This window comes from Natator depressus, chromosome 8 (assembly GCF_965152275.1).
Source record: "Natator depressus isolate rNatDep1 chromosome 8, rNatDep2.hap1, whole genome shotgun sequence".
NCBI classification, from domain to species: domain Eukaryota; kingdom Metazoa; phylum Chordata; order Testudines; family Cheloniidae; genus Natator; species Natator depressus.
This window is the reverse complement of record NC_134241.1, coordinates 10,663,839-10,682,879: the sequence shown is the minus strand read 5'-3', so window position 1 is coordinate 10,682,879 and position 19,041 is coordinate 10,663,839. Positions and strand designations below refer to the sequence as shown.

At 40.9% G+C, this 19,041-nt stretch overlaps 1 protein-coding gene across 2 annotated transcripts in view; it reads right to left on the bottom strand.

Annotated features, from left to right (window-relative positions):
• Positions 1 to 10,776, bottom strand: part of TRPC7 (transient receptor potential cation channel subfamily C member 7) — a 108,361-nt gene extending 97,585 nt beyond the window's left edge. For both annotated transcript variants that reach the window (XM_074960404.1, XM_074960405.1), the window contains exon 1: positions 10,005 to 10,776. In XM_074960404.1, coding sequence (XP_074816505.1) covers positions 10,005 to 10,757 — 753 coding nt within the window. In that variant the 5' untranslated portion in view covers positions 10,758 to 10,776. The remainder of the gene's footprint in view (positions 1 to 10,004) is intronic.
• Between the last annotated feature and the right edge of the window lie 8,265 nt (positions 10,777 to 19,041).

Sequence of the window (19,041 nt, the reverse complement as noted above, 5' to 3'; positions counted from 1 at the left end):
GAGACCATACTTGGATTGTAAAGGGAATCAAACCATCTTTTTGTCATGTATGGTGCCTACCCAAAGGGGTCCTGATCGCTGATTGGAATTTTTATGCACTACCATGATGCAAATAACAAATAATAATAAGTACCACAGATGAAATTCTGACTGTCTCACCATTGGGTATAAACAGAAAAACTGCCAAATGAGTTGTGAAGTTAACAAACATTCCATGACAAAAAGGCTGCTTCTACACTAAGAAAATTGGCACCCAAAATTCTCCACTGATGGTAACATCTGTGGAAGTTGTGTCAGGAGCTGAGCTGGTTAAAAATTTGGAATTTCCCACAGAACTCAAATTCCAGTGTTTCAAACTTGGTCTTCGTTCCAAATTAAAATAAAAAAATATTTCAAAATTTCCCATGAAATGAAATTTTTTGGGGGAAAAAATCCTCATTTTGGGTCAACTGAAAACTTCTGGTTTGATAAAAATCAAAACATTTTGTTCTGACTGACCTTTTTTGTAAAATATACATTTCAAAATGAGCCACATCAAAACGAAAAAGCAAAACGTTCCATTCCAATGTTTTTCTCTCGTATTTTTTCCCCTAACAAAAAAAAATTGTAGAAATTGAAATGTTCCCACTGAAAGTTTTGATTTCAACAAAACAGCATCTTCCAAAAGAAGACAGTTCCGTCATCAAATTTTTGGCCTGTTCTACTCATGAGTTTTTACCACAATGTCATTTAACCTTCCTCAGATCAGGACTAGATGACACAGTGGCAAATATGCACGATTCCCTTCTCCACAGCTCCCACCATTGGTACCAAAGGTGCAGCTGCACCTTTTGTGAATTACAGTTTTCCTAGTGCAGACATGGGCTATCGGATGTTCCACTCTCACATCTTGCATTTATGCATGCCTCCCTAACACACCTGAACATGGGTAGGTTTGACTAGATAATAGTGTTCCTGATATGCATAGGCGTGATGATACCTTCACATTCTGACACGTAAACACATTTTTCAACCCAGTTGCATGTTCCACAAGTTTGGCTTCACTTCTAAGACATCCTGAAGGGCTTGAAAGGAAACTTTTCTCAAGCAACATTTAAAAAAATATTTTACTTGTGAAATGTGCCAGATTGATATGGGAGAAAGTGAGTTAGCCACAGAACAGGCACTAAAAAGACAACAATAGTGCTCAAAATGCATAGAGTTCTTCTGAATCTTCAGTGTTCTCTACAAATATTAATTAATGCATAGATGCAACAATTTGAAGGCCAGAAAGGACTTACAGATCCTGGATGTGGAAGTTTTCCATGTGAAGAATCTTTTTCTGCTTTCACCTTCATAAAATCTTTCACTGCTCAGCTAAGTTAGCCATTGGTGCAAGTGCAACACAACTGTCATTTTTCATGCTCCCGTCTCTGTGAGAAAAATGGTGTCTGTGCAGAGCGTACTTTGAAAGTCAGATCAAATGCGAATGTCACCAGAACACTCAAAAGCATTTCTCCTCCACCAGGGCAGCTTCCATGCCAATTTGTGATTTCCTACCTCACGGCGTTGCAGTGCTAAAATCATTCCAAGAATATTGTGAGGAGTTTTGTTAATAGGAGACACATTTTCCACTTTCCTTGGGCTCAGCTCTCCCGACAGAACACCTTCGGTAGTCACTTAGGCTTGAGAGGCAGCACAGATGAGATGACATCTGTGCTTGGAGCTAGGAATGTGTTTCCTAGCTTGAGTAGACATAATCACACTAGCTCTCATGGCTCTAGCAGCAAGCAGCAGCATGAGCTAGCTGCCCTGAGTACAAACTTGCCCTACCCCATGGGTGTGTTCTTGGGATGGCTACCCCATGCCACAGCTGTCCACTGCCCATTCTACTGTGGCTAGAACTGGCACAAGTACGCCGGCCTGAGCTGGCAATCGCAACCCTAGCTCCAAGTGTAGGTGTAGCCTTTGTCTCAAAGGCTAGAATCCTAACCTGGCAGCGTTTTCAACCCACTTTGCACAGGCCTAAAGGATTACAACAAGCTGCCAGGCAGTGAAGAAGAAATCCCTTTGTTTTAAAAAATGAACGAACAGGGTTGGGCAAAAACAAACACTAAAACACACACACAAGCAAACAAACAAACGAAAAGCACCCCACACTCCTGTGCAAAAGCCAAACTGGCAAAACATCAGATCCAAAATAGAAGATTGGAATGCAAACTGTTATTGTACCTTAATCACCAGTTTCTTCCGTTCCCACCACAATACAAGACCTTTGTGCATATGCGATCATTACTGCTCCATGATTCTAATTATGGTCTAAGAATGCAGACAAAAAGTATGTGATGAACAAGCTTTGTTCTTCATCCAGGATTCATCACTACATGGAAACCAGGTTTAAGAATGACAAGTAGTTTTGAGTTTGGATTAGCTGAGTGGTATCTAGACAATTGTGGAACCGCAACCTTGGTCCACTACATGCTGAGCTAGTCCAACCAGCATTACTTAGAGCAACCAGAAGACTGCTCTAATTTATGCCAATTGTTAATGGACCCAAGGAGCCCACATGGCAGCCAGAGATTTCCCTAGTCATCCTCCCTTTCCCTGGCTACACCACCTACGCTGAGCACAGGGGAACACATAAGAGTTGCAATATCTACTTATCTGGTCACAGGAAGACTGACTTTAGGGTCACAGCGTTAGTGGCATAGTGGCCCCATCAGAGTGCAGAATGTGACCCCGAGTCTTCATTTGTGTAAAGTAAATCCAGGCAACACTGGGGGAGTTTAGAATGTTAATTCCCTTAAAAACTTTACTTCAATTATGTTATAGAAGTTAAACCATACACACCAGATTAGAAAAACTATGGGCATAGGATTTTTAGTGGAAAAGTTATTAGGCTAGATAATATAGGAAAACTTCCTGTACTATGTGCACTTGCAATTTTGCACTCCCGTTTGATAGCAGGAGATATCTGTGGGTGCCTTTAATTGTGACTATAAACATTTAGGGGCCAGCTGGTGCAAATGAGTGTGGCTCCATTGACATTAGCACTGATTTACACCTGTTGTGGATATGGCCATGGCTGTCCAATGACTTGATTTGCTGTTGCAAATGTCATTGGAGCCCACAGATCAGGTAGTCAGCCATCTGCAAATGTTTGAACTCACAAGACTCTGTCCCAGGCCCAAAATAGCAGGTGCAAAGTTAGATTGTGGGTTTGGGTCCTTCTGAACAGTTGTTCCATTATTTTTCAAAGATCTGTAAATATACAGGGCAACAGGTAAAGCAGCAATGGAAGCCAGTGGGGGATGAGTTAAAGAAAAATATGTTCCTGTATTAACTGAAGTAGAGGAATTGACAACGCTGGCAGGATTAATAAACAAGGACCATAAACCACGTGTGTTCTAGGTGGTGGCTTTGATCATATCTGCAGTAACATTTTAATCAATGTGAATGGAGAGCTTATTATAACACTTCTGATTGGTGAGATCTTTTCATATCCTCCTTTGCCACCCTGTAATTTAATTTGCTTAGATTGCTATATGGAATGATTTGGATGATGCTGTCTTTATCACAAAGGACATTTAGTGATTCCGAAGCATGCAGCTTGAATGCTATTTAGGGAGAATGCAGTGTTCTAAAAGAGACCTGCCTTTAATATGGGATCTCAGTAGAAGAAAAGAGGGAGAGGGTAATCCCAGAGGAGAAGAGAGAGTAAACAGTTAGGTAAAGGCCAGTTTGTGTTGCATTTCCCTCACCATTTTCACAACTTGTATACAGTAGCATAAAAGGAGTTTGGTATTTATGTCAAAGCTATCCACAAGGGCATTGCCATCAAAATGTTTGCTAAAATATAATCATCTAAAGAGATCGATGAGCCTATAGCCAATTTTTGTACGGACTCTACTCTTGAATATTCCACTTTCCAATTTGAGAAAGCAACCTGGTTGCTTGCAGATGGTACTTGTGAAGAAATTTACGTATTGCATTATATGAAGGTGACATTTAAAACGGTTTTCACTAGACACATCCAGCTTTCAGGTACATGAGTGCAACTCCCATTGACCTGTATCCACAGGGTGGGACAAATACTGCAAACTTTATTCTTGCTAGAAGTGACTTTAACAGCACTACTTGCATGCATAAGAGAAGCAGGATGTAGCCTGTAGGTTAGCACAGATTTTTCCCTATTATGACTAAAGGCCACATGCTGCCACCCTTCATTTAAATGGGAATACTATCACAGTAAAGTATTTCTCAACATGAGTAAGTAGCGGTCCCAGACTGTCGGTATATGTGATTACTATTTAACTTTATAAATTATAGTGCATTCTTAATACAAAATAATATAAACCCATGCAAATTAAATACATTAAAATTTGGTCTGTTTGATAACATATTAAGCTGCAATGTGTCTAAATTCTAGAGTGGAATCTCATTATACAGTATTATTCTGCAAGTTGTAACTTGCTGTTCTTAATGATTTGCTTTTGCAATTCTTGATATCTTAGGGCTTCATTCTGCAATACATTATAAACCAGTTAAAAGTTTGATACATAATTTATAACCTCTTCCTTTCTTTGGTTAAGATGCTCATTTATGAGTAGTTAGCTACCTAGGAGCATCAACATTTTAAAATAAGAGAACGGTTAAGTGTTTTGCTTAGAGGGAAGTTCAGCTCTTAAAAGGTAACTTGATATAAGAGGCAGCATGAGGTTCCATGTCTCAGCATATAGCAGGGCTCCAGGGAAGCATCAACCCAACCCTAGCCCTTACCATATTCAGAAGCTAATTCTGAATTTATCCAGCACCTGATATAAATTAGAGCAGTCTCAAGGGTGCTTTTAGTCATGCTTGGCCCCACAAAACCCTGTTGCGTCAGCAGAGAAGAGAGAGAGAACAAGTGCTCCAGCTACACACACCCCACCTGGGCCCCCAGCATGCCGTCCACCCTGCGAGCCATGAGAGTAGGGCAATAGAGAACTGGCTACACCAGCACTACATTGTCAGAGGAAGCCCCTATAGTAGAGGTACAACCCAGTGGGAGAGCTGCTGCCTTTACATAAAGTGGCCACATGGCAATGCAGTATCAGCCCCACTGACGTCAGTTAAATTACTCCCAGAAGCAGACCAGAAGGGGTATGTGCTCTAGATTGTTGAAGCATACAAACGTGAAAGCTTTGCTCACAGAGCTTTTGCTTGGAAGGAGTGATATTCCCCCCGCCCCTGCCAAATCTGCATATAAACCATGCATAAATGCCCCACGAGCACTCCCTGTGACTCAGACCTCTACTTCTACCTTTCATAAACTTTCAAAAACCCAAATTTGTAATGATTTTTTCCTTGCCAGGCTAGTCACCAAGTCCTTTAATGGAACTACAGCGTGAGCCTGCTCGAGGCAGGCAAGAGAATTTTCAGTACAAACAACCAGTTTAACATTTTCATTGCATATATTTTGCTTTTCTTAATTCAGTAATTTCATTTCAGAACCATGCAGCTGCATCTCAAACATTTCTTTCTTTCCTTTAGCATTAATAAGGGAGCTTTTTTTGCAAGACATTGGAGCTGCATAAGCCTAAGGAAGGTCATGAAAGAAAAAATCAGTCCAATACCATTAATATTGCTATCTGTCACATGTCTTTTTTCAGGTCTTATTTATCAATAAACCTTGCAAGGCAGACACTCGCTTCCCATATCATCTGAAGCAACGCTGGATCCATCCTATTTGCTTTCATTCTAATTAGTGGCCATGATCCTCAGCTGGCGTGAATTGATATACTTCCATTGACTTCAGTGGAGCTACATTGATTTACATCCGCTGAATATCTGGGCCAGTATGTATATTACTATTCATTGTTCTGTCAGTTTCAATCTGCCTCCTGCAAATCTTCATTCTGATACCTCTACTTAATATGTAGGAAGCAACATGACAACAGACTATCCTGATTTTGCTAGTCAACCAAACTAAAAAAAACCCATAGAGTTCAATGGGGGAGTTTATAGTGACAATGGAAGGTATGTAAAATGCAAAGAATGAGATAACTTCATCCGTAGCTACCAGAGACTGAGCTTGTCCTCTCAAATCTATGTGTAGGCTCCCTGGGACCAACGAGTAGGTGTTGCTCTACAGTGTGAATCTGCCACATTGCAGTTTGATCTCTTGTCTGTGTCCCACTGTGTATTGTAATTTAAGGCAAATTTGGCTGAGAGTTAGCCATGCAGTTCCCATTGTTGTAAATGGGAATTGATAATAAATTCTCACCCAGCTATGCTGAAATGAGTGCCTCCCCATTTGTCTTCATGGGGCTATGAGCTAATCTTATATGCTGAATGCCATTATTGTACAAAATATACTTGGTGTAGTGAAAACTTAGTGAAAAGAGATAAAAATAGGCACATATTTATTATCTCCTTATGCTGAGAATCTTCAAAAGGAGGAAAAATAACCTCACTGCTGATTATCTGCCTGCTGCCATCTTTAAAAGTTACATCATGCACTTCAGTTGGAGGTAATGTTTCCATCTACTGTCAAGTATGTTCTTCAAGACAGTGTGCTACTGAGGTTGTATGAATATAATAATCCAGAGGGTAAGGAGTTTGGATTTTAGATGGTTCGTAAGTACAGAATGTTCATATTGGCAAAAAGAGTCAAAAGTTGAGTAACAATTCTTTTTTTCCAAGATTGAGAAATGTTATTAAAAACTTGCCTGATTTCATTATTTTGTAGATTTGCTATCAGTATACGAGTCTCACCAGGACCTTTTTTTAAAAAAAAAAAAACTTTTAGCAATCAAAAATTTCTTCCATCACCCATGGAAAGTGGGAGCTTTTTTTACCTTCTTTCACAAATCCCAATGCTGCCTTCTGTAAACATTTAAAATTAGCTCTGTTAGTACCTAATTGTGTGTCCCATCTATAAGGTTAAGGCAAGAAAATTGAGAAATGAGAAAATGTATAGATTCCTACATTATAAATATGTTTGAAGTCCTTGAAACCTTGCGTGGTACTGACTCTAGAGGCTAAATTAAAAGGTTATGGAAATGTGAAATAAACTATCAGTAATGTTTTCTAGATATTTCCATGTGATACAGAGGGCCTTCCACAAAGAGACAGGAAAGGGAAACCCATCACAAACAAACATGAGTGGAGATGATGGAAAGTTTCAAAACACCTTATATCCCTGTCTGTCTATAGCTATCTCATAATCTCAGGTGTTTCTAAAGTATCCAACCCCGTCGTATCTTATCTCCTTTTTGTTGGTAACTTCAGGAGGATTCCTTCACGTGGTAGAGTTGGTCTAGAGCAAGAACCAGGTTCTGGTAAAAATATAGTTACAGTTAAGCATAGAGAGCCTTATCAGAGCTGCCAGCCATGTAATGCTGAAAGATGTTGATGCCCCTTAAATGAAATAGCATGCCATTTTCTCCTGGATGGGAGCTGGAACATTAATGAGATACTAATACTGCTAACTGTGAGTTTGATCCTACAGTTGTTCCTCATGAAGGTAGTCTCATTGAAATTAATGGGACTGCTTATGTATGGACTGCTTCCACGAGTAAGTGTTGTATGATTGGACCCCCATGCAAGTAAATCTCCCTTTTTACATTTTAACACTGTTGTGTTGGAATCCGATCCTGCAATTCCTTATTCTCATGGGTAAAAGTTTGCAGGATCTGGCTCTTAATTTTATTTCCAAAGGGGGATCAGTCATCTTGCCAGTATAATAATGTTCCTAGTTAATTTAGAAGGCAACTCTTGAAAAGATATATAGCTCTTGTCACTTCTAATTCAGAGAATGCCTGGTGAGGAATTCTGAAAACGATACTTGAACACTTGAATGGTTTTTCAAATTAAAAATAATAATGGATTCCTAGCTGGCATCCTACCCCAATTTACTGACAACCTAGACTTTTATTGCATTTATGTTACTGACCAGAGTTGTAGCTGCATATTAGCCAAAAAACTTTCATAAACTGGTGACTGGGCTGTAGAAATTGAGTTTTTATGCCCAATTTATTTCAGCCTGGAAGATCGCAAATTCTTGAACCACTCTACTGATTTAGCAAAATGTTGCAAATATCATAGGACAGTTACAATCTCATCCTCATAATGGTGATGTTGAGTAACTTGCAGGAGAGAGAGTTAAGTTTACAAAGCAGCAGAATATAATAGTCTTAGAGGAACTTTTCAGAATTACCTCCTTGTGTTCCTCCTCTCCCCACCCCACCCATGACTACTCTTCATCTAGAGAAGCAGATCTCAAGATTTAAAATTAAGAGTGCAATATCTGAAGAGCAAAAAGTACTTGATGTGCCACCTTTGTAATTTGAATCAGAGTAGTTATAATGGATTCTTAATCTGATAAACCAACCTGTATATATACACCTAAGATACTTACCTGCACCCATCACTGTAGTTAACTGAGCATCTCATTCTTTAAATGTCTTTATTCTTACAATGTCTCAGAAAGATGGGGAAGTCCCCATTTTACAGAGGGGAACTGAGGCACACAGACGCTAAGTGACTTGCCTAAAGACACACAGGAAGGATGTAGCAGAGCAGGCAATTGAAACTGGGTCTCCCAAGTTCTGAAGTAACACCCTAACCACTGAGCCATCCACTTCTGTTTGGGAATCACTGATTTAGATTGCTGCCAGACAAGTTAGACCATCCTTCAGCACAAGAGATAGGAGCTTTTGCTTTTGGAGCAGGAAAATCCACCTTTCAACCCTTCTGCCACCATAAAGTTCTGATGTGCAATGTACAAGTTCTGGGTAGCTGGGGGTTCTCTTACAATGTGTTAAAAGGTGAAGATGGCTTCATCTTAGCTTTCAAAAACAGAGAGTTATGAATTTCAGAATGTAATAGTATGTTACCAATCATATGTAGTTAACACATTTTATATGCTGTGAATATTCAGAACTCCTGTGCCCTTTCACCTATATCTTAATGCCTATACAAGATAAAACAGTTGCAAATGGACAGGTAAAGAGTTGAAATAGGCTACTGAGAAGAATACAAGGCATGAAGTCTTGCTATCTCTCTCTCATCAAAATTAGAGATGAGTTAATAATTTACTTTTTTGGTTCAGTGAATGAACTGAAAAATCTGGGGCAGAAATTGGTTTGTTTTGACCCAAAACTGATTTTTGTTTGTTTTTTTTTTTCCCTGCTCACCCAAATGAATAACCAAAAATCTTTTGTTTGGGTTGAACAAAATGTTTCAAACTTTGTTCCAAACTGCCATTTCCTAAATGAAATTGCATTTCTAAAATGTCATTTCCAAACAAAAATGTTTAAATGGTTTATTTTGAAAATGTCAAAATGAAGCTTTTCAACATTTCTGAAAAAAAATGTTCACCGCAAATATTGGCCAAATTTGACCCAAATTCAGAAATAGTTTTTGTTCCCCAATACTTACTAATTGCTTAATATATTTATCATTACATCAACTGTACTATTTACTGAAAAAGATTTGCCCAGTTCTATGCAAATATGTAGGAATTTAGGAGATAATGACATTTCCATAGGGACTTAAAATGGATGCTTTGCCCTCAATTTTTAAAATACAACATGGTGCTGGTGAAGAGAGAAGGGATGAATCAGATTTTCCAGTTGTCCTCTCTAACACAGTAAATCACCTAATATGTAAATACTTGAACCTTAATGCCTGGCTTTCAGAGTAAAATAGCACTTCTTAGATTCTAGTGGATTGTCACTTCTAGAAAGGGGGGGAAAAATCTCAGTTTGAGTTTTTTCTCATAATGGTAGGAGAACTGGAAGCATTTTTGTCTTCTGAAAGGCACGTATCATATTTCACATTTCTGATGGAAGCTCTACTTGAATCTAAATACTGACCAAGATTTCCTTTAATCTGAGGCTGACCTAGAATTTGATTCCTCGCTTTGAATTTTCAGGATGTGCTTTCTGAACCCCGATTTTCTGACCAACACTCTTTCATATGTAAAATATATGCCACTATTAACACATTTAGATGAAGGAAAACCTTGTAGGTTGAATTACCTTAAATTCAGTTTCAATGTTGGCTAGTCTTGCCAATTCATTGCTTAGTTCTAAAGCAGTAAGAACGGGGTCTTCACTGGAAAGAGACAAATAAGCGGCACTTGCTAATCCTTTGTAGGCATTCATTCTCGATCGAGAGTGACTGAAGGAATCTTTCCTCTGCTTCTCGGCACATTCATTGCACTTGCAGAAGTAGTCATGGGGCCTTTCTATCCGTGCCCCTTTCAGAAGCAAGATATGAACAATTTCATACTCTTGGCAATGAGCAGCGAGTATTATGGGGGTGATGTCATGAGAAAACCGAGTTCCATCTTCATCATAAGCATAAAAATCATCATCACGTAGTTCCTGCTCAAGGGGGCTTAGTGTGAGACGCTGCCCTTGTGCAAAGGCTGGATGGTTCAATATTGCTTCCACAATGCGCACATATCCCTTACTGATGGCCAACAGCAGCGCATCTCCAACTCGAGCCAGATTCTCCTTTTTCAGAAGGAGTTCAGTCACTTCCAAATGCTCATTCCCCACCGCTAACTGCAAGGCATTCTGTCCCATGTAATCAACACAATTAAAGTTCAGGGTTTTGGACTCCTCCAGCATTTTCCGCACCACGGGGATGTTGCCATATTCCGCAGAATCCAGGAAGCGTTCTTCCTCCGCGGTCAGGCTGGTGCCCTTCTCGTTAAACATGTAGGCTGGGCCTCGGATAGCCTGTCTCCGGCCTTTCTCCCGAAGGGTTGTGTGCCTTCGATGCATGTTTTTAGAGTTGCTGTTTCCCAACCTGCACAAAGACAGGAAGGAAGCTTGATTATCCTCTCAGCCATTTTTAACCTGAGGTAACCTGAAAATAATGTTGAAAATGTTCTGTTGTTATAAGACCTTGTATTTAACATGCTTTAGGATACATGCCGGATAATGCAAATTACTTTACTGAATAAGTGCCAAAAACTTAGGCTCCTAAGTCACCTAGACGCTTTTGAAAATTTTACCCAAGACATAACAAGTAGATGAAACCAAAAAACAAGCGGTGATGCTTTGTTGGCAACACACTATTCATCCTTCATGCCAGTCAGTGATCTAGGGCTGAATATCGCCCACCCAGCATGTGGATCCACTGCAATTGTTTGTTTGGTGTGGAGGAGTTTCACATTCGGAAAAAAAGAAGAAAGGTTTTCATGGCAGGAAATTTGTTGGGTTGATTTTGTCATCATTTTTAAATGGTACTGTTGGAAGCAGGGCAGAGGTTTGGAATGCTAGAAGCAGTATTAGCAGGAGCTGGCCCATTATCTATTCTCCTATTTTTTAAAAAAAACAATGGCCTATATAGTCTTTTAATTATTATTGTCCTGTGGGCTTTTCTGTTTCGTTGTTTGTTTGTTTTTTAGAAAAAGTATCAGTCCTGATGTTATTTCCCAATCCACAAATGAGAACAATTAGTTATTCTATTGGTAGAAAGAAAGCAAGAACATAAGAATGGCCATATGGGTCAGAGCACTGGTCCATCTAGCCCATTATCCTGTCTTCCAACAGTGGCCAGTGCCACTTGCTTCAGAGGGAGTGAACAGAACAGGGCACTTTAAGTGTCATCCAGACCCAGCTTCTAGTAGTCAGAGATTTAGGGACACCCCAGAGCATAGGGTTGTGTCCCTGACCATCTTGACTAATAGCTATTGATGGATCTATCCTTCATAAACTTATCTAACTGCTGCTCTATAGTCTTCTTTTCACCCCAGACACTGGCAAAGCGAATCTAAGGCTATATACCAAGGGCCCAGTTCTTGGAGTTTTGCCTGAGAAAGAAGGTTAGGGTTTGGTCAAGAATTATTTACATACATATAATATATAAGTAAGTAACTCTCCAAAATGATGAACAATAACTTTGCTTTTTCTCACTGTCTCTATTTAAAAGTAGACACTGGTTTTCCACTCCATTCTAACATCAACAATAAGAATGGTCGGTGCAGAAGCAGAATACTATTCAAATAAAACTTCCCACCAAAACATAACTAATATAAAAAATTAAGCACCTTAAAATACTGTAGAGAAGGATGAGCAGAACAAATGACATTTATGGTGAAGGCACTCTAACTCATGGAAGCCTTCACCTCTGATGAGTTATGGCCCCAATCTTATTCATGAACACTGAAGATTAGTATTTCAGCTTCCTTGCTTTATCATTTTTTTACATATAGTGGGACAAATAGAAAATTATTCCCTTATCTTTGAATACTTTCATGAGAGAAACTCAGCTATCACTTCACATTTTAAAAGTTAGTTACAATGATGTTTGACCTGAGCTCTGAATTATGATGGAGTAGTGACAATGCAAAGAGATATATATGTAATAACAGAAGATCTTGGAAACTCAGCCATACCCATGTCACATGATTCTGCGTGGTGCCTTGTTCTGCACCAGTTGTACAGACAATTTTCAAACTAATCATACGTACTGAGCTTGTGTAATGTGTTCTCTTGAAAAAGTGTAATTGTAACTTGATTGCAGGTATCTTAACATTTTTGTTTGAAGGTGCTCTGCATTTAAATGACTGTATTTGCATATGTTATTGAGACAGCTAGTGATCAAACTCAGAGATTGCAATTAAAATATTGTGTTTTTCTAGGAATGCATGCTTTGACATTCCATGTCATTGGAAAGAAATCTTCTGTGAAAAGGCAAAACCTTGGTCCAAATCCTGACTCCAGGGGGACTTCTGCCTGAGTACGGGCCTGCTGCTGCAAGATGTTGACCACCGACAACGTATCTGGAAGTCCTTAGGAGTTGAGAGCCCTTGGCACTTTGGAGGAGGTACACAGCACTTTGTGGGATTTGTCCCTAAAGCACTACGGGGTTTCACTCTATATGTTGACATAGGGATGCTTGCTTAGGCTAAAGTCCTCTACCCAGCAGTTGGACTGGGTTAGCTGGGCTGGGTGCTGGGAGTAAGGGGCTAAGAAGAATTCTCTCCCACAAAGCACCTGTGGTTCCTAACGTTGTAGCCTACTCCAGCCAGTGTCCTGCCTGTCACCCACTTCCTTTCTGCCACTACACATGGGGTTTGTACAGAGCTCATGCCCAGGCCATTCTATACCCTCTGTACGGGCACACACATTCAGCTCCCACATTGCTGCACCGTGAGAATACACCTGCAAAGACAGAAGTGGCATTTGGAATTTAGATTTGGAGCAAAATTTTCAGATGGACCTAAGGATCCTAAGTCCCATTTTCAAAAATGACTTAGGGGCAGATTTTTAGAGCTATTTGGTTGGGTAAAGATGCCAAAGAAACTAATAGGATTTTCAAAAGATCCTTGGCACCTAACTCCCATTATCTTTCAATGAGACAAGATCCTACAGCCCAGATCCTCAAAGGTATTCATGCTCCTAACTCCAAATATCAGTGGGAATTAGGCACCTAAATACCTTTAAAGATCTGTGACTAAGTGCCCAAATAATTTTTGAAAATGGAATTTAGGCGTCTAAGTTTCTTGGGTGACATTTTCAAAAAGCACCTTTTATGCTCTAGGGCCTCATCCTGTAATCCTCGTTTAGGCAAAAATGAAATTCAAGATGGGGATGTAATGGGAGTGAAGAACTGCAGGATCAGCCCCTTACTCGCTACTTCTCTTTTCCTGCAGTGATTTCAGCTATTTTCAGAGGGATTCAGGAAAGATAGGCACTAAAATCGCATTAAAACTCTGTTAGGCCTGTTTAAAATGTTCACTCTCCGTCTCTATACAATTGATGCACTATTGTGTTCTATTAAAAACACAACCAAAAATGTTACTATTCAAAACATTGCAACTATGAACAAAAATTAAGGAAATGAGACTCTACAGACGTGAATCAATAAAGAAATGACTGCAATGAAAAGAAGACAGAAAAAAAGCTCTTCGCCAAAATATTTGTCTGCAGAATTTCAGATGTTTCATTTATTTAAAAGAAAAGGAAAAAGGGGGACACCATTTTTTAGCAGAATCACGGCTTAAAGGCACAGTATGAGAAAGTGTGAGGGGATAAATTATACATTTATGGAAGCACAGACTGAATTTTAAGTATACAAGTGCTCCATCTTGTCTGCTAATGCTTCAGAGACTTCTCCAGTATTCCAACTTCCAACCTGCCCCATATTATTTGCTTTCTTATATCAGGTTTATCTCCATTAATAAACATTTTTAAAAAAATATTTCACCATCATCCCAGAGAGGAAACATTAATCGAGTAGAAAGTTGACTAAGATAAAAGTTTCACTGGAGTCCATTTTCAGTTGCTTCCTATTTGCTGAATATACAGCTTAAGTATTATTTGGGATATTAGTTTTAATAAATAGCAACTTTTCCAGCATTAACCAGCAAAGCAGCATGCCAGGGAAGTAGCAAGAAGTATTCCCTCCTATGGTATGAATAAGATAAAAGGTCATTCAAGTTCAAACTTTGAAATAGGCTGCCTCCCTTTTGTGGGTGTGCTGAGCAGAAACTAAATCTGCACCTGCCACTATATTTCAAGTACAACTCTGAATACTCATACCTCTAATTACCGGATCGTAGGTACAATCCAGGTGACTAGACATGCTTCTACTGAGGTTGGCAACTGACTTCATTGAGCTGGTTGCAAAAATTCCAGCACTGGGTTTTGCAGATACAAACTGCATGGGTAAAAAATGAAGTCAGCCTTCATCCCTTTGGAAAATGTACCCATGAGGGTGAAGTACCTTCATCCACATCAACAAGGCCGTTCATGTAAGACCTATGATGCTACTGCTGCTGGTGGCAAGGGGGTAAAGATGGGGAGCAAACATAGTACATCACCCATGGCCCTTGAGCGGGGTGAAGGGATGTTTGACACCAAGCTCAAATAGTCCAGCCTAGTGGTGTTGGGAAGCCAGGGGAGGGACTCTTAGATCCAGAAGCCTAGACCTTAATGAATAAGAATCACCCCTAAATGGTTGCTGGAAAAATAGCCAAGAAAAGGATATATGGCATCCCTGCAGCCTGCCCATTGGTTTTAGCAGAGAAGCAGATTCTGTCATCCATTACCCCTTACAAAAAACGAACTACCCTGGGTTTCTTATGGAATGCTGGGGTGAAGTTCACCCTGAAGGCAATTGGTTGATGTATGTTTGCATCACTGTTGCATTTCAGAGGACCAAATTATTGCTAGGGTGCAAGTCCGCACAGCATCCGGACTTAGTGTTTACCAGATATGTTGGCAGGAGTGCATATACTGTATTGAATGCCACATTGTGTAGCCTTTATGCATTGGCATCAATGGCCAAGATATTTTAAATCGACTAGTGATTTGGGGTGAAAATCTGGCCCCTTGAAAGAAGTATCAAGTAGGGCACCCAATCACCCACACATCCAAAATAATTTTTTTTTAAATTCACTTTTTTAAAATCTTGGGCTATAGGATTTTACCAAAATCAGGACCCCAAGATTTTGCCCAATTATTATTATTTTTAAATCTACAGAAATCTTTTGTTGTTGTTTTGTTTCTTTCTTTGTGTTTCAATTAATATAGCTAAACCTCAAACATTTTATAACCCAATCCTACCCAAAGCTATACACATTACTTTTAGAGTAAAAGATAATTAAAAATAATAGAACTGATCCCTGCATTCATTTCTTTTTCTCTTGCTTTGATCCTTATATCTACTACTGTTTTTTACATACAGAACTCTAAGGATGACTAAGGAAATACATATTGAAATGATTCCTAAAATATGTGATGGATATTTGTACCAATAAGCTGTTTAGAACCTATGTTACTCTTATATTGTCTATCTTTTGACAGGCTCATGTGAAAGTTTTCTTGTAAAGTGTAAGTTTACATGTAAAGTACAAATCATCAGACCCTCTCTATTCTCTGTTTAGCATCAGTTAAACAATGTGTTTGCGGAACATGTGTTTTGAATGTTGAGTAAAATAATAGTTCTCAAAATTAATGGTTGCGTAACCCTAATCCTGGTCCCGGAACATAATTTTCTGAGTATAATTTATCCTGTCTGTAGAAGAACACTCAGAATTAGCTTTAGCTCATAACCATAATATGCCGTGTGAATACATGTTCATTCACAAATTTTGCTATTTTTTTATTATTTATTATTATTTTTATTTTTATAATTTTTCTTTCTTTCCCCAGCAGGCGGCAGCATAACTCTGGATTACACCAAGCAGCAATTCCACTCTACCTGCTTCCAGAACCGAGTTTCTAGCTCTCTGCACAGAGCCTTGATTCTTGGTTCGCGGATTGAACCTACTTTAATTGGCAAGGTTACTTAACAGTGATTTATAATCTCGAAAAAAAGGACAGCGAACCCCATCTTTAGACCCACCAGGCCTGTACAGCTCCAACAGGGCTACTCTCAATTAAGCACACCTGGCATTGTGTGTGTGCCCCCCTTTTCCATAGCATACATATTCTTTCTAACAAGAAAAGGAGGACTTGTGGCACCTTAGAGACTAACCAATTTATTTGAGCATAAGCTTTCCTGAGCTACAGCTCACTTCATCGGATGCATACTGTGGAAAATACAGAAGATGTTACTCTGAAATTCTTTCTAACATGTCAAGGGCATGCAGCTCAACCCAGAGCCATGGGAGCAGACCTAAAACACGCTGTTCATGGTAAACCCAGCGCTGACGGACTATTTAAAATGGATTTGCAACAATGATCAATATATAATTAAATTGACACCCAAACATTTAACATTGCCCCCCCCCCAAAAAAAACCCCCAACAGATTTATATACAGGGCTTCCTTGCAGAGTTTCAATAAAAAACAACAAAACCCCACTTCGCTGGGCATAACTGGGAGCTAGGGATTTGGGCCAGAGCGAATAATCTGAGGAGGCAAGTTTAGTTTCACCTACTTAAAAAGCACACCATCCGCCGCGGATCCCCTACACAGGAGAGAATCAGTAGCTTATTTGCAGCGCAAGGGGCCCGGGTCCGTTGCCTTCTAGACGTTTGCGGTCCCAGGCTGAGCGGCAGGCGCAGGACGCAGCATGGTCGCCGGTCCGGCCGGTGAAGCGCTGTCTATGGTGCTGAAATCGGGACCAGAGCTGGGAGCCGCTGGTTAGTTAGTGGCAGGAGCGGCGGGGCGGGGAGCCGGCTGGCTCCGCGGCTCTGTCCCTGGTGCTGCAAGAGTCAGCTGAGCTTCCGAGACAGAGCCCCATCCCTGTCGCTGGGCGGTGGGAAATTTCCCAGGGACCATTAGGGATGCATTTACTGGAGGAAGATCCCGGGGCGAGACTGGCTCAGGATCTCAGAGACAGGCGGCAGGAGAGCCCCCCGGTCAAGCCCTGGAGATCTCCTGCACGCTTTTCCATCCAGGCTTCCCTCCCCACGCCTGGAGCCTTCGCGGCAAGTTTTCTAGCCCATCTGCGCCCAGCGGGCTAATTCAAGCGGGTGGGGGCCAGGCGGAGAGAGGCTCTGTCCGTCTCCCGAATCTACCGCCCGACTGTCGCCAAAAGCTCCCTCCCCGTCTTGGTCCCACCAGGGAAGCATCTGCTACAACTTCAGTCTCGCCTCGTGAACCTCCCCCTGCCTGGAACGCTCCAGATCAAGGTCCCCTAAAGTGACCCGGGACTGCCCGCTCCGCTTCCAGAGTCCCAGGCTCTTCTCATTTTCCCGGCGTCTCATTCCCAATGCATCGCCACAAAGGAAACCGTCCCCGGCGCTCCGAGCCCGCGATCTGCCCCTGTCCTCTGCCCTGGCCCCTTTCAACGCCCTCGAAGCCCGCTCCTTGTTATTGGGGAAACTGAGTTGGTCCAAAAGAAACCGACATCCTTTTACAAGTGATTCTGCATTCACAGACCCGGGATTAAAGGCTTCCTGGAGATGACATGCAGAATGCAGTCGCTGCTCTGTCGCCGTGACGAGTTCGGTCATGCAGCGGTGCGAGTCTCAGAGAAATAAGATCAGGGTCTCTCCCAAGCCCCTCAGTGCCCTACAAGGAGGACATGAGCCACCACATCCTCCTCTCCCTCCCACCCCCTCCTCCAATGTTCGAAAACATTTAATTGGTTAGAGGTTTTCTCCAGCTTTTCTCCTGGAGTTGATCTGTTTAGAATTGGGAATAGATTTGCTAACTAAGCACCTGGGAGAAGTCCGGTCAATCCTGTTTCCAGAGACCAGTGTAAATGTAGGGAGGCTGGGTGGCGTTGGGATATTTACTGAGCCATAGGGAGCGGCGCCCGAGCAAGAGGGAATCTGCAAAATATTTATGGCAGGTCTACCATGTTCCCCATCAGACCACCAACCAGGGAGTGTGCAAAGCCAGAGCATCTGTACCAGCTTTTCCCCAGGTCTTGAGCCTTAGGGAGGAGGTTGTATTGTCAGGTGGTGCTAAATGGTGGGGGGAGGCGTATAAAAGAATGTCTGACCTTTCAGGGGGAGACACTACACACCGAGGATGGGACTAGTCTAAAACTTCCCTGAAGATCTGCCTATTGCTAAGCCCACAAGGTCACATACAACTCTCTGTCCAGGGGATATTTTGTATGTCATAGTTACAAGGGCACTGACTCCATATAATTATGCAGATTACTTTAAATATAGACCCAACATTGCATTTGAAATCACATTTATAGGAATTATTCGACCAGGGATATACTCTCCTCTCAGACCTAGACATGTTTGAGAGACAGACAGCAGTCATTCACTTTAGACCCACTTTTTCTACTGGGAAAAAAGGTCAGATCTCCAGCGCCTTATGTCCTTTGATTTTTCGCCCGAAACAATTACTTTAATGTTATGCCATCCGGTAGTTGGCTTTCATCTTCACAAACCAACAGACGAAACAATTCGTACATAAAATCTTCACAGATGAGGAACAGCCTGCATGAAAACCATAACAATTACCAACACCAAAACACCAGGTAGAAATACTCTTCAAGGTGATAGATAGTTCAACCGATTCATAACTTTTCAAATCTGCTCGTTGGGAAAATGACTCCAACCTAAAGCCAGCCATTTTTATTTGCTTATCAGTAGCAAATATTACCAGATCTTCGGAAAAATACTCAACCTAGAATGAACAA